The 16,517-nt window shown below is 41.7% G+C and overlaps 1 protein-coding gene across 1 annotated transcript; it reads left to right on the top strand.

Moving 5' to 3' along the window:
• Positions 1 to 1,020: 1,020 nt before the first annotated feature.
• Positions 1,021 to 4,855, top strand: LOC139132881 (uncharacterized). Its single transcript, XM_070699239.1, has 2 exons — positions 1,021 to 1,660; positions 3,856 to 4,855. Exons 1-2 carry the CDS (start codon positions 1,069 to 1,071, stop codon positions 4,014 to 4,016), a joined length of 753 nt encoding a protein of 250 aa, XP_070555340.1. The 5' UTR covers positions 1,021 to 1,068; the 3' UTR covers positions 4,017 to 4,855.
• Positions 4,856 to 16,517: the final 11,662 nt, after the last annotated feature.

The following is a 16,517-nucleotide window of genomic DNA, read 5'->3' as shown; positions in this document are numbered from 1 at the left end:
TTTTTCCGATGACCTGTTAGACGTACCAAGCGATGTATTTTATTTGCATTTTTTTTTGTGAGTTCATTTTCCCATCTCTTTCGCTTGACTCACTCATCCTACACTTCGACCGTCAAAGAGAAAAGTGGCGCAGATTGCCTGGCGCAAAAGTGCAAGAGTGCAACATGGCGCAGATTGCATGGTGCAAAGGGTGGCGCAGCTGCCCGGTGCAAACCCCTGGCGCAGAGTGCCTTTTCTTGACTATGCGCCTGGCGCAAACCTGGCGCAGAGTACATAGATTTGACCCATTCTATACCTGGAATTGTGGGTAGTCTCACTTACTGTGTGATGGTGTTCATTGTGTAAATGGACACCAAACAGGCAACACGCGGGCACACGCTCAAGAAAATGCCACTTTTAGTTTTTTCCGGCCACAAAAACTCAGACAGACTGCCAAGTGATCAGCGCGAAGCTGCTGCTGATCGAACTCTGTAGTTATATTTAAATTCTAAGGTGACTGGAAGACGATTTTTTAGGAAATTTGAGTGTTGGTGGTGGGGAATCAATGACCGTTGGCGATTTGAACCGACCGTCAATCAAACGCTTGTATAAACTCTGTTTGCAGGATTAGCAAAAGGTGACAAAAGGTTGAGATCAGTTTTGGGTCATTATGGCTTGCTATAATCATGGTTAACGTCTGGAGCGACACGGGGGGAAGGGTTTAGACCTTGACATGTATGGGTCACCATGCGTCACCTACCTTACACTTCTAGATGCATTTGAGACGTAACCTAATCTACCAACCGCCCCGATTACCGTTATCTCAACAAATTACATCACCCTTTCCACGTCATTATCCATGCGCACATCAGTGTGTTCAAAGCTATTTTTCGTCCATTTCAATCTCTGCCACGCTCAAGTTCACATCGCAAAATTCGCCATGCCAAAATCGAAGAAAACCAAGGGCCGCGCCTACGCCCGGCGGCCACCCGTACATCGACGAGGACAAAGAGACGCCCAGCGCACCTCGACACATTCCTACTCCAGCCAGTACCGACGGAAACCACACCAACCAACCCTGCCGTCGACATGCCGACAACAGCCGCAGCGGCAGCCGACCCAAGTATATCAGACCACATCGCCAAACTGATAGAAACCGGCATTGCAAGCGCCATTGACTCAATCCGACGTGAACTACGGCAGCCAGATACCAGCAACGCCACAGCAACGGCGCCCATCCCGACGTCCAACTTGCAAGTCCAGCCAACTGATACAGCCGTTGGTGCACTATCACCTGCCTCAGTCGTCGTCGCTGGGCCGGCAACGCTCGCCGCTCCGTCCAGCTCGCTACCTACCCAAGGCCACCCGAGTAATCATCCCGCTAATCACGTTAATGAATACCAACCCACCATCACAGCTACCCCACCAGCCTTGACCACCAGCGGTGGCGCTGCGCACATCCGGGATAACTCCACCGCTAGCGGCGCACCTCATAACAACAACACGAGCAATATGGCCGCGCCCTACAGTCAACTCGCCCAGCCAGCTGGTCACAACGCAACGCCATGGCGCCCACCGCCTAGAGCCGGACCAACGGGCAATACTTCAGCAGCAATACCCCCAGCCGACCTGCTCCTGCCGTACGTCGACCAGTCAACACTCAACGCCTTGGCTAACCTCGGTAAGTTCATCGAATTTGGTGACTTGCACCCTGATGCCCTAGCCCCCAACTCATCCCAGGCTACCAAGACACAAGTAGCTTTTGACCCAGACAACCGTGGCGTCGCCACGTTCACAACCGAGGTGAAGCGGAAAGCCATCGACGACTTTGACACCTGGTTACAGTGCTTCCTCGTCTTTCCTCCTATCGTACATTCTACTACCCACATTTGGCGATCCCCATGGCCAACTACCTTCGTTTCCTCGCCTCCAAAGCTGCTGCCTACAAGCCGGAGGCCTGGCTAGCCTATGACAAACACTTCCGCCTGAACGCTTCCCGCTACCCAGATAGGGCCAACTGGAGCCAGCCAAACCAAGACCTCAACTTCCAGTACTTCCAAAACCAGCCACACCTCCTGCGTCCTACCTGCTTCGGCTGTGGCCAACATGGTCATGTGAAGACTGATTGCCCAACCGACGCAGCAGCACCACCAACCCGTTCTACTGGGAGAGCCCAGCGAACAAGAAACAGTCTGACCAACCTCCGGTTTGTCGTTCTTTCAACCGAGGCACATGCAAGACACCCTGCAACTATGGCAGACTACACAAGTGCTCCGTGTGTAACTCGACCGAACACGGTGCTCAGCAACACCACCAACGCATCAAATCAGAGACCCCCCAGCCCTTTCGAGGGAGCGACCGTCCACCCAGCGACAATCGCCACGCTACAGCCGACAACGCCAATCAACCTAACTAAGCTCTCAGCTGCCCTGCACGACCACCCGCACAAACAATTCACAGCCAGCCTCATCCACGACCTCACTCATGGTGCCAACATCGGCTTCGGTGGGAACCGCGCACCACGCTACACTCGCAACGCCCAGTCCGCAATGACCGATCCGGATGCCGTCACCACCGCCATAACAAAAGAACTGCGCCTCGGCCACACAATTGGCCCGTTCGCCGTGCCACCTCTGCCAAACTTCGTTGTAAACTCGCTTGGACTTCGGCCTAAAAAATCAGGCGGCCACCGCATAATAATGGACCTATCCCAACCACGAAACGATAGTGTCAACCACTACATCAACAAGGAAGACTACACCCTCACCTACTCCCGCGTTGACGATGCCGTCGCGATATTACAGAGACTTGGCCAAGGTGCACTCATCACAAAAGTGGACATTAAGCACGCGTTCCGACTGTGCCCGGTACGGAAGGCGGACTGGCACCTCCTCGGCTTTAAATGGCAAGGGCTGTTCTTCTTCGATCGCGTGCTCCCCTTTGGCCTTCGCTCTGCACCGTTCTTATTCAACCGCCTGGCCGAAGCACTCCTCTGGATCGTCAAAAACAGAGCAAACACTCAGGACTTACTGCACTACCTGGACGACTACTTTGGCGCTGGCCCCCCAACTCCCCGCGATGCCAGTACCTCCTCGACACCATGCTCAACACATGCCGCGACCTCGCGATACCCATCGCCCCAGAAAAAGTCGAAGGCCCATCACCCACCATGACGTTCCTTGGCATCACGTTGGACACACTTACAATGACACTATGCTTACCCGACGACAAGCTACAGGACCTGCTGCAAACACTTCCCACTTGGCTCCACCGACACTCATGCACTAAACGGGAGTTGCTATCCCTCATCGGCACCCTCAGTTTTGCATGCAAGTGCATTCCCGCCGGTCGCATCTTCCTCCGCCGCATGATTGACTTAAGCACAACCGTACGCAAGTTGCGCGACACGATCACACTATCTGACGCTTTCCGCCTTGACGCGAAATGGTGGTGCGACTTCCTACCGACATGGAACGGCACGGCCTCATTCCTCGATACAAAGTGGACCCCCTCTCGCGACCTTGACCTCTACACCGACGCCTCGGGCACTGTAGGCTCCGGTGGCTACCACGCTGGCATTGGTTCACCGTTGCATGGCCTGACTCTCTCCAAGCCTCAATCGAATGGAAGGAGATGTACCCAATACTAGTCGCTTGTTCAATTTGGGGGCATCGTTGGCATGGCCGCCGAGTGCTGTTTCATTGTGACAATCAAACCGTCGTGCACATCTGGAAAAAAGGCACTACGAGATGCCCTGACATCATGCAACTAGTAAGGAGCATCTTTTATGAGGCAGCCAAAGGAAATTTCCATGTCATGATCGCCCACGTCAGTGGAATTGATAACTCAATTGCTGATGCACTTTCTCGTTTACAGATGGAGAGGTTCCGAGCATTGGTGCCCGAAGCGGATGCCGGCCACACACCTGTACCAACGCGACTATGTCCATCCCGCTTGCTACACAACAACTGACGGAACTAGCAACTGCCTACATCCATAACAGTGTGGCGGGAACACGCGACGCACATACCAGGTAGGACAAAAGTGTTACTTGGATTTCTGCTCGTCACACGGACTAGCAACCTTACCTGTCACGATCAGGACAGCCATACTCTTCGTTACGAACCTGGCAAATCGAGGACTAGCATATCGAACCATTAAGGTGTACCTAGCCGGGGTGATGCATCACCACGTTGAGCGCGGGTATGCCGACGACGTAACAACGCACGCTCTCCTGCAACGAACACTGCAAGGGATCAGGAGAAGCATTGGAGAAGTGCGCCGGCCACGACTACCAATCACCATTGACCTGCTCCGTCGCCTCAAGGAATGCCTGCGTCAGCGTGCCGACATGTGCAGCAACGACAAGCTCATGGTATGGGCAAGCTTCACGCTGGCATTCTACGGCTTTCTGAGGGTAAGCGAGTTCACCGCTCGATCACCTACGGAATTCGACGTAAACGCCACACTACTCGCCCGGGACATTGTGTTAACGGACGTGATCGAAATCAGGATAAAGTCATCAAAGACTGACCCGTACGCGCGTGGGCACACCATCCGTATTGCTCCGACCGGGACCTCTGTGTGTGCGGTCCGCTCCTATTGGAAATATACCGGGAACCGCGGATACATGTGCCCTGAAGAACCGGCGTTCCAATTCGCGGACGGCACATGGCTTACGCGACAAAGACTGAACCTATGCCTGCGGGAACTGCTTACCCAGGCAGGGATTTCCGATGCTAAAATGTACGCGACACATAGTTTCCGCAGTGGTGCAGCCACAACTGCTGCCGAAGCCGGCTTGCCTGACTGGCTCATAAAGACACTTGGCAGATGGCGGAGTGACGCGTACCAGATCTACATCAAGACGCCGCGGGAGACCTTGACGTAGTGCCGAAGGCACTCGCGACACGCCAGCAATTCGATATAGGACTCAGTTCGCGGTGGACAATGCCAACGTTGTAATATCACTATACAAACTGTAGAGACACGAAATGTAGGAACAATGAACATATATAAGGAGACGTTTCCCAGTGGCGCATGGTCACCACGGGGGGGGGGGGGGGGACTGCATTGCGGCCGCGCTGCGGCCATGCATGTCCGCAACTTGGCCGTAATTTGGGGGGTACTGTCATGGGCCTGTAGTGGGCGCCCGGTAGCACGTTGCCTGACGCACGGTGCCAGGAGTCTGGTACCGCCGTCCAGGCCGCCATGACGCCTTGACGCCCCCGCCGTGACGGTACATACATAACCCCGGATTTCGGCCAAACACTTGCCTCCGTGTCGTTTCTTTGCGTTAATGGGTGATTATGGCTTGCTATAATCATTGTTAACGTCTGGAGCGACACGGGGGGAAGGGTTTAGACCTTGACATGTATGGGTCACCATGCGTCACCTACCTTACACTTCTAGATGCATTTGAGACGTAACCTAATCTACCAACCGCCCCGATTACCGTTATCTCAACAAATTACATCACCCTTTCCACGTCATTATCCATGCGCACATCAGTGTGTTCAAAGCTATTTTTCGTCCATTTCAATCTCTGCCACGCTCAAGTTCACATCGCAAAATTCCCACCCACCCTCCGCAAAAAAAAAAAAAAAAAAAAAAAAAAAAAAAAAAAAAAAAAAAGTGCCTCGCTGCAGGGTAGCAGCTCACGATAAAAGAATATTGTATTCCACTAATTTGATGGCTTTTTCACAATAAAGTTCCAGGGGGGTTACTGTCATGGGCCTGTAGTGGGCGCCCGGTAGCACGTTGCCTGACGCACGGTGCCAGGAGTCTTGTACCGCCGTCCAGGCCGCCATGACGCCTTGACGCCCCCGCCGTGACGGTACATACATAACCCCGGATTTCGGCCAAACACTTGCCTCCGTGTCGTTTCTTTGCGTTAAGTGTAATTAATGTTATAGAAATCAAACATCGTACTGGCCAGGTTTTTGACTGGGAGGAGAACTCCGCTAATGCAAAAAACTGGGATTGAAAATTGCGGCTTAAATGTCTCTGCAGTAAATTACAGGGTATTTCACTCTGCCTCCCTGTTTCAATGTCTGGTATAAACACATTGAATGCACAGAACACATGTCCAGAACACACAATGTGTTTAATTTACTCAAACAACAGAGTCTCTCAAAAGTGATACTTTCTCATCAGATTACACCAGACGGACTACGGTCAACTTGTGTCTTGTAGACTATTGATGTTATCAGCAGTGACTAAAATTACACCAGTACAGTGTTTATCTTTCTCTCAATCAGTGGGACATGTTGTATCTTGTAAGTGAAGTTCATGTGTAACAATAACTGTTCCCTAAGGCAGAGTGAAATTTGTTAAAAGTTTTATTCTCCTTATCTACTTTGTACTTATCTATTTCTCATAAAAATAATAATTGTAATATATGCGAGTGGTCACTTGTTTCTTAATTTATCCTCTTACACAGGGTGTCCAGCTGTAATCTGAACTGTGTCTGCTTAGACCTAATTTCCTAATTACAGGGCATCTCTTTAATTTGTAAAACATGAAAAGCATTGTATTTGCTGTGCGTACAATGTTCATATACTGTACATTGAAAGGGGTTAGTAAAGTGAAATGCCTTACAAGTTTTAAGCACAACTTTTCTTAAGGATTCTGGCTATTTTAATTGTTGTAACAAACAAATAAGATGGCAAAGATAAATATCACTTCCAGTACATCTTCCAAAAACAATCATTATGGCATTCTAATTAGTCAGAGTTATACTGGTATTTCTTTCATACAATTAATATCACAATCTAATTCACAGCAGAACATCACCAGTATCTAGAGTCTGTTACGTAGTCAACAGAAAAACTATAGGAGAGGATACATCTAACATTTCAGTCAACATTGATGATCACCCATCACCTTTATTCAGAGAAGGACAAAGGTAAAATATCGAATGTATCATTTTGTAGATTACAAGTTTATCTGTTCTCCAGCAAATGTCCCATTATGACCTGCTGTGTTATGTCAGGTTAATATATGTATTATGGTCCCTAAGAATTTCACCAAGGCTGATCCTTTCCTAGCATGACCTGATGACGAGAGTGATCAGAGTTTTTGGTTTGCCTTCCAAGAGATAACTTGGCAAATGGAACACTCACTATTTCTCTGACAAGCTGACCAAGGACAAATACCAATTCAAGGATCCTGATATAGTCAGACAAAGTGAGCAGTACATGTACAGATACTGTCTATTCTAATCCCTTCTCTCATACTTCAAGGTGATTTTGACTGTTTGACCCATTAGGAAATGATATTGATACAAGATAATTGCAGATTTGAAGGGAGTGATGTACTGCATGTCAAAAGTCTGAACCAAATTTTTTGTAGAATAGATTTGATGAGCTGTTGTTACTGTGAGGGTTGAATCTCAATCACTGAAACATTTAAAAATTCATGAATATTCAGTTCATTTACTGACATTTACCCAGTTTGTTTATCACATTAGAAACAGTGACAGATTCCCACAATCATGGAATGAAAAACTAAGTAATCAGGTTCTTTGCCTGACCTTTGAAAGTGTTGAGAATAACTGTTGATCCAGTACTATAATCAGACTCATTCAGTAGACAAATGCATTTCAGGTGACACCAATGGAGCGCCCTCTGGAGCAGAGTATCCAACTGTTGAGAATGAATCGTGGACCAGGAGGTACCAGACCTCCTTACAAGACAAGCAAGAAGGAGATGGCCAAGTTCATTGACCTCCTGCAACAGTAAGTGTATTTTTTGTGCCTGGAAATACAGCGTTTGTCATTTGAGTTATGAGTTTCAGTGTTTGGCACACACAGATTTTGTTACTTTGAAGTACAAGTCAGAGTCTTTTACTCTAACTCACACCAACAATTATGTGTCAATTGCTGCACGTTCTCTTATCATACAAAATAAATACACTGTAGCAGAACTTTTACCTCTCAGGTGTATGATTGGCTCAAAACTTTGCAGTCTTGGTCAGCCCATGTACCGGTACATTGTCTCTGCGCGTCTCTGAGCAAATCTTAGACAAAATTAAAACATGTCTGTTTGACGATGGGCCAAAGGTTTATTGTCACGCCTTCTCATATTTTTAGCTCACGTGTGTAAACACGTGGGCTATTGTCATAGCGATGTCTGTTTGTCTGTCCGTGTGTGTGTGTGCGTGTGTGTGTGTGTTAGTGTGTGTGTGTGTCTGTCTGTCTGTCTGTCTGTTTACACGATAACTCAAAAACGCCTGAACGGATTCAAGTCAGATTTGGTACACAGGTACCATATGCTACTTGCAAGAACTGATTAGATTTTGGTTAGTGTGGCTTGCATATTAAGGAAGTTATGCAATATCGTTTTTTTCCGTACAATGGTTTCCCTATGGAGACGGTAATGACAGAGTAGACATATATCAAGAAATACTGCACAAAATTTCAGGAAACTTTTCACAGATGACAATCTCAGAACATTATGATGGTACTGTGAGTGTCATGTCAATTACCTTCTCATTTGCATATTTAATGAACTTTTGTTATTAGTAAGATAACTCTGAAATTCCTGTACCAAACTTGATGATACTTGCAACAAATATTGATCTGATATATATCTAATTATACTTTGAAGCATTGGGCAGTGTCAAGTTAATAAATAGGTCATTTGCATATTTTATGAAGTTTTGTAATTAGTCATATAACTCCAATATAACTTGACCAAATGTGATGAAATCTGCTGCAGATACTGATCCGACTGATATCTAACTGTAGTGTAAAGCATTAAGTAGTGTGAAATTAATTAAGGGTTCATTTGCATATTTAATGAAATTTGTAATTAGGTATATAACTCTGAAATTACGGCACCCAAGTCTTTGAAATTGGGTACAGATATTGTTTTGATAAGCATCTAATTGTACTGAGATGCATTTGGAAGTGTCAAATTAACAAATAGGTCATTTGTATATTTTATGAAGTTTTGTAATTAGTGATATAACTCCAAAATAACTGCACCAAATGTGATGAAATCTGCTGCAGATAATGATCCGACAGATATCTAATTGTGGTGTAGAGCATTTACTTATGTAAAGTTGATTAAGGGTTTATTTGCATATTTAATGAACTTTGTAATTAGTGATATTACTCCAAAATTACAGCGTTAAATTTGATGAAAATTGCTACAGATGTTGGTCTGATAAATATCCAATTGTACTGAGAAGCATTGAACAGTGTCAAGGTAATAATTAGCTCATTTGCATATTTCATAAAGTTTTATAATTAGTCATATAACTCCGAAATAACTGCATCAAATGTGATGAAAACTGCTGCATATACTGATCTGACAGATATCTAACTCTGTTGTAAAGCATTTAGTAGTGTAAAGTTAATGAAGGGTTCATTTGCATATTTAATAAACTTTGTAATTAGGTATATAACTCTGAAGTTAGGGCAAAAATTTTGTGAAACGTGCTACAGATATTGATTTGATAAATATTCAATTGTGCTATGAATCATTAAATAGTGTCAAGTTAATTTAGGGATTATTTGCATATTCAATGAACTTTGTAATTAGTGACATTACTCTGAAATTACAGCATTAAATTAAATGAAACGTGCTACAAATGTTGATCTGATGGATATCTAATTGTCCCATGAAGCATTGAGCAGTGTGAAGTTAATTAACAGCTCATTTGCATATTAAATAAAGTTTTGTAATTAGTGATTACAATCTGAGATTTCTGTGCAATGTTGAAAAAAACCTGCTTCATATAGTGATAACATATATCTTATTGTTCTGTGAAGCGCACTACTATTAATGAACCTGTTGTAAAACACGTGAGCATATTCAGTTCATATCTGGTTTACCTTGGAGTACATGGATCAAAAGAATTTGTCTAGTAAATCTAGACTGAGTATTTTTGCCTTCAGAGATATTTGGTGGAGTATGGACAAAGGCCAAAATATTCTGTCTAGCATAGTTATGAATGAATGCACAATACAGGGAAGAACAAATGTCCATGGAGGGTTGCCAGTGTGAAATTGGTAGTTCACGAAATACAAAGACATTGGTGGTGATAAGGCGATTGGTTTAGTAGATCATATGTACAAATGGCAAGGAGAGATAATGTGATTGGCAGCATTGACAGTAAAGAACGTTTTAGTATGTTTTTTGCCAGACCAGTTCAGTAAAACTCACCCTGAGAAACTACAACTGCATTGCAGAGGTCGACAATGAGTATCACTGGATGTTGACATTGCGTTCATAAGAAGCCATCAAAACTGATGAGCAGGCCTTGAACTACATTTATGGGTTCAAGTAATTTTGGTCATTTCCATAAAGACGAGCTCACATTTTGCAGTAATGTCAATATTTTGCTCATCCATGCAAATAATGCGCCTCTATGCAAGATGGTCAAATCTTGTGGTACATGGTTGACCATCGGAGGCAGCACACTCCAAGGGTTGACTGGACTGCGAAGCTTTGAGCCAATCATATGCCTGAATCAGTATCATACTATTAACCATTTGATTGCTTTTGCAAAAGGTAAAAGCTCTTGCTACAGTGTTTTTATTTTGAAATATTTGGCAAGATAAGAGAACATGCGGCAATCGACACATCCTTGTGTGCCAAACAATGGAATTCCAAAGTCAAATGACAAAGTGCTGTTTGTATGTCCATATAATGAAATCTGAAATATTGGTATTTTACTTCTTAAGTTAGATTTTTGATATTTACTGTGTATGCATGGTTATTGAATATTTTCATTGTCCCGTACATGGTCTGATGATACTATTAAAGTTGATTTCCTTTGTTATTCTATTAATTTTGTAATGTGGACAACACCAACTGTGATAATTGACTATCGATCACTGTATAAATCAAGATAAAATATTCAACAAAACTCCTATTCAACTGCTTCAGAATGTTCCTGTTTGATCCAAGCAAGAGAATCAGGCCGAGTGAAACACTGCACCATCTTTTCATTGATACCAGTATGAATATGCATGAGTACCTTGCCTATCACAGATGAGGTGTCTGCCTTGCCAGTGTTAAACCTAATCAACAACATGGTGACTTATGCTTCAATCTGTTGAGACTTTTGTACACTGTTCAAGTGTTCAATAATTCATGTCAAGTTGTTCCATACCTTGGCAATAAATGTGACATAAATGAGCAAGTCTGTGACTTTGAGAAATATGAATATCATATACATGTAAGTGGCATCATTCAGAAAGGGGTTTTCATAAGTGTGTGGGGCAATAATTTCTTTAAATGCTCCACATTTTATTTGTCAATAAAGAGTAGGTAAGCCGGGAATACTCACCATTCAATTGCTGTACCTGTTATAAGATGGTATCAATGTTTACACTTACAGTTCAAAATACTCCCTACCCTGTCATCAAGGCACTGGCAGATGAGAATGCAGAATAGTCTTCTACGATATGCTAAACCTTGGTTTGTTATAAAAATAGCTACCATCCTGCATCTGCAGAATAGACCCTGAATCTACCACTGCAACTCAAAGTAATGCCACAGGTAAAATGTTTTGAATAATCATTGTCATGTCCTCTAGTTTGGGGTAGAATCCTTAATTTATAAATCACTATGTTTTTAAAACTTTTAGTCAGTGTGAAATTAAATTACGTCTACTGTGCAATATTTGAAGTCTGAATTTTGATCATGGCTTAATTGGCCTCACTAATCAAGAATTATAATGGCATCCATCTTCACTTCCAGGGACACTAAATAATCTTAGCATTGCTAGCCAATCATCTGCTGAAAGGAAAACAGATGACAAAAGGGCTGCTATAATATCCATATTTAGTGGGTTTCCTTTCTAACATTGTAAAGTAATTCTGTTTTCATTTTTGTCTGGATGAACTTAATGTAAAATATGTCATTTTATTTCAGTTGTCAAAATACATTCATCTGGTACTCCACGAGTGCAGTTTGCTTCAGGTAACAGTGTAACTGCCAGGTACTGAGGAAGGATCCCTGCGAAGCTAAGGAAGTATTTCTCCAGGTAAATCACTGAATTCTTCTACTCATTGTTCACACCATGGCACATGATGCACCATCATTGTCAGACTTAGCATAACATTAAAATATGCAAACACCACTGGAGTCAAACTCTGATTTAGAATTCATTCCGAACCACTGTCTTCATGTGTTGAATTCTATCCTCTCTGAGGACTTGTAATTAATTAAAGTACTCATTAACAAGTGGGGACTGTGACTTGTTTAGCTTGAAATGTGAAAAGTAAAATTGTTCACTCAATATTATCATCACTTTAGAGTGATGATAATATATGATATCTTTTCTATTGTGAAATTTTTGATTAAGTTGAAGTATAATTAATATAATTCATATATCTGAATATCTTAATTGATGAGATCTCTGAGAACCCATTTAGTGCAGACAAAGGTAGCCTACATATTATTCCTTATCACCATAGGTTTGTCAGATGGAATGAAGACAGTAGACTTGGAGAGTGATGTTGAAAAACCTCACTCACTGCATGTCCATCTGATTTTTGGAAAGACTGCAAAGGTTATGTGACCTGACAGAATCTTGTAGCAAGTATCAAAGTGGTGTTTCTCTTTGTATTTGTTGCAGACATTGTATTTCAATGCCAATAATACTGTCATTCCAACAAAATTGGAAAGTGCAAAACTGAGAAGAGAAGGACTGTTTCTAAGAATCCAATATTTCACTGCAGTTTACAACTTTGGGTGTGCATGCTCCATGCTTCTGATTGATAATGTTCATTGGAGTAAACAAGAAGCAAGAGTACCAGTACATAGTGCCATACACTCTGTCTAGTTTTCAAAAGCTGCGCTGCTGAACTCCTTTAAGCTTGTTTTGCCAGATTGCAAGATTGTGGATGAATTACCATTGTAGTAATTTATTTCACATGAAAGTTCATTGACTCAGATGTAGTTTATTGTTATAAAAGTTTGTCTTTTATAATTCAGAGTTCAGTGTGACAATACTTATTTCCTGTAATGCTTAGGATTCACATGTCTTTTAAATTTCAGGAAAATATGGTAACTGAGTTGACATACTCAAACTTGACAGCCCCACCCAGGACAGTGCTTCCTCACTTGTCATGCCCAGCAGAGGGCCTGCTTCCAGACGATCAATACTGGAGTCAGCAATTTATACAAGTAAATATAATATTTCATGGATTGAATATAAATATTTTCAGGGTAACGCTATGGCCCTTTATAATGATGTACCGGTATTTCTTAATAGATCAGTCCATTCAAATGGTAATTTTATGACCCTTTACTCAGTATAGGGACTTGGAAGTCGTTGTGGATATTTGTAGGATTTCGTGTTACTCAATTTCGAAATTTCCCTCATTTGTTGTGCTCATTGGGCAGAATTTATTTGCTCAGTTTTATTTCAGCATACACATATTCATTAGATGAACCTAACCATCTCATATTTGGTAATGTTTTTCCTTTTTTATGTGAAGTCTTACTTCCTTATGATAAAACGTTTTTCAATTAAAGATATTTCCAATTATGTTGGATGATTTTAGTACATCACTGGTGCACAAAGGTCAAAGTGCACCATCTAATTTACATAAACCTGAAGGGGGCTTATCAGGCAACCCCTCCCTGCAATGTTATCAAGTCTCATTTTGAGATTAAGTGCTGATTTTGTGTGTGTTTTTTGTTGTTTTGTTGTTTGTTTTGTGGATCTGGTTATTTACTTGCCTTGAATGATTACAATTGCTGGCATTGATTTGATGTCATATTCCCTTGCTGGCCTTCATGCAAATAACTACAGTAATTAAAGTTAGTATAGCTGAAAAAATTTAGGTAGAAATCAATTACAGTTCAACCTTGCCAATATATGTACACATGGCAAGAGTGGTTAAGAGGAGATGATGGAATCAACTTTTACATGTAATTTTCATGAATTTCTGATGTATTTTCAGGACAAAGAAGCAGTAGGGACAATGACTTGTTTCGATACATCAACAATGAAGTGCAATTTCACCTGCTTCAGATGGCCTGTGCCAGACTTGACAGAGAGAGAAAACGAGAGGAAGCTGAAACCAAAGGTAAAGTCATCATTTATTGTCACGTAGACTTTCACTGTGACTTATGAACTCTGTCTGATTAAAATTCAATTGAAAGCAGTTGAGAATAATTTTCCCTACACTTTCTCTGAACTTTTTCTACTGACAATGCTTACATGTACTTGAATTTCAATCTTTCTTTGTGTCATCAAGCAGATGTCACTTCAATAACAATCCATTCTTATCCATTCCTCTGTATTGTAGCTTTGATTGATGAAGTTAATTCACACATCAATATGATAGATGAACACTAATGAAAAGTACAAGACTATCATCCATGATACGCACTACTGAGAGATTACTTGCTGGACAGTCTCAAAGGAAAACACCCACAATTAATACTTCAACAAGAGAACAAAGGTGACAACACTCTCAATGAATGACTTTAATTTGCTTGACAAAATCATTCAGAATGCATCCGTAACAAAATGCTTTCTCTAGAGGAGATAATAAAGTTTTTCTGAATCTGAATCTGAATCTGAATCTTTCAGCAAGCAACTACACATGGTTTATACCAGCAACTATTCATGCCTTGTACCAGCAACTATGCATGGCTTATAAGAGCTTGCAACTGTCAGCTTTGCTTATACCAGCAACTATGCAGGACTTCTAAGTGTTGGGTTCTGTAATCAGTAATACTCAACATTAGGTTTAATGAATGAGGAATGTGCAGTCTTCAGATATTTTGATTTTCAAAAACTTTATTGGTGGATATGAGGATGAATTTATGAATGCAGTAATTGGAAAACATTCAGTGATTACCTGATGGTCCTGTTAAAGGTATGCAGTCACCTGTAATCTATATATGCCCATATATGGTCAAAGGGACGTTCCTTGGTATTCAAAATGCCCATGTGAGGGCGCTGTTTTTAAAAAGCAGCCATCCCCTTAAAATCTGTGATTGGTTAGATTTTCTCTTTCCATGTGGTAACTGTGGCAAAATTGGAACAGGTGACAGTGTACCTTTAAAGGTAGGGGACTTGATCTCAGGGATCAAGTTTGTTCTAGTCTGTAAGTGTAAGTGTAAAACGATGGCGGAGGTGACATCAGTCTTTTGTTTTTCATTGAAATTGTAATCTACATGTAGTAAGTAAATTTCCTGGCGAAACAATCTGATGCCTGACACAAGCCTTTAGCAAAAATTACTTTTTTACACAAGTCAATAGCATTATACATTTCATTGTATTGTAATTATTGTTATTATTATTATCAATATTTAGGAAAGAATGGAAATAAGGCTGACCAAGTTCATGGTGACCTTGACTTTGATACTGTTTTGTTGAGACAAGTGTGTGACACCACCCTAAGGAATGAACTTTTGGCCCATTAAAGAGGTAACTGCAAATACTTTCATACTCAAGTCATTGTTTATCTCTGTCAGATATCATTGTTTATCCCTGTCAGATATCAAAAGCATTGTATTTGCCAAATTTTAATTAATAGTAATGAAATCTTTTCCAAATGATCTGGTAGCATAAAGTCTGAATCAATCAGAAAGTGACAGCTATAGAAGAGAGACGGCAGCATTAGCATTGAGATGACAGCATTAGAATTTGGATGACGGTATTAGAGTTGAGATGACAGTATTAGAATTGAGATAACAGAATTGCTATTGAGATATTAGTATTAGTATTGAGATGACCATGTTAGAATTGAGGTGACAGTATTAGAGTGAAGATGGCAGTATTAGAATTTCAATAAGATTGCTGAAATGCATGTACTACAATTAGAGAAGAATTAGATGTTTATATTACAGAGTCCAGCTTTGTAGATGGCCTTATATCACCACATTATTATACACATATGGACGTGGAGTCCAATAACTTTTATGTGGAGTACAATAACTTTAGGTGTTATTGGGTGCTATTTGACCTCAAAATACGTATGTCCATTTGGAAAAAGGAGAGATAATTTTAATTTTTTTTTCACAAAAAATATATTTCTAAACGTTCAGTACTTCACGAAGTTAATAGTGATCAGTCAAAAACCCATGAACTTCAATGAAATGGCCTACAATTTCTAATGTGTACACTTAGCTGCACGGGTTAAAATTTTGTTATGTGCACTTAGCTGACGTGCTGAACACATCTCCAATCCGCTCATGATCACTTAGTGCAGTGTGCAATGGGCATTTAAAAACGCTTTAATTTTGACTTTTTTCTGGTAAAATTGGACTGAAAAAAGTGTATAATAATAAGGCTATTTACATAATACCGGGATTTATGTCTGAGTACATCGTTCAGCAAAGGCTAAACGATGTACTCAGACATTAATCCCAGTATTTTGTGAATAACCTTACATTATTGCACACCCTACTGCTTTCAATAGCAAGCCATTGTCCCTGAAATGGGTATTTTCAAAGGTATGGGTTAAGTATTTAATATCAACATGATTTTATGCTGGTCTGGGAAATTCCATTGTCTTGTCAACCAGAATAATTTAAACTACAAAACTAAACATTTACATA

Source organism: Ptychodera flava, chromosome 5 (genome assembly GCF_041260155.1).
Source record: "Ptychodera flava strain L36383 chromosome 5, AS_Pfla_20210202, whole genome shotgun sequence".
NCBI lineage: Eukaryota > Metazoa > Hemichordata > Enteropneusta > Ptychoderidae > Ptychodera > Ptychodera flava.
This window is presented reverse-complemented; position numbering and strand designations above follow the sequence as displayed.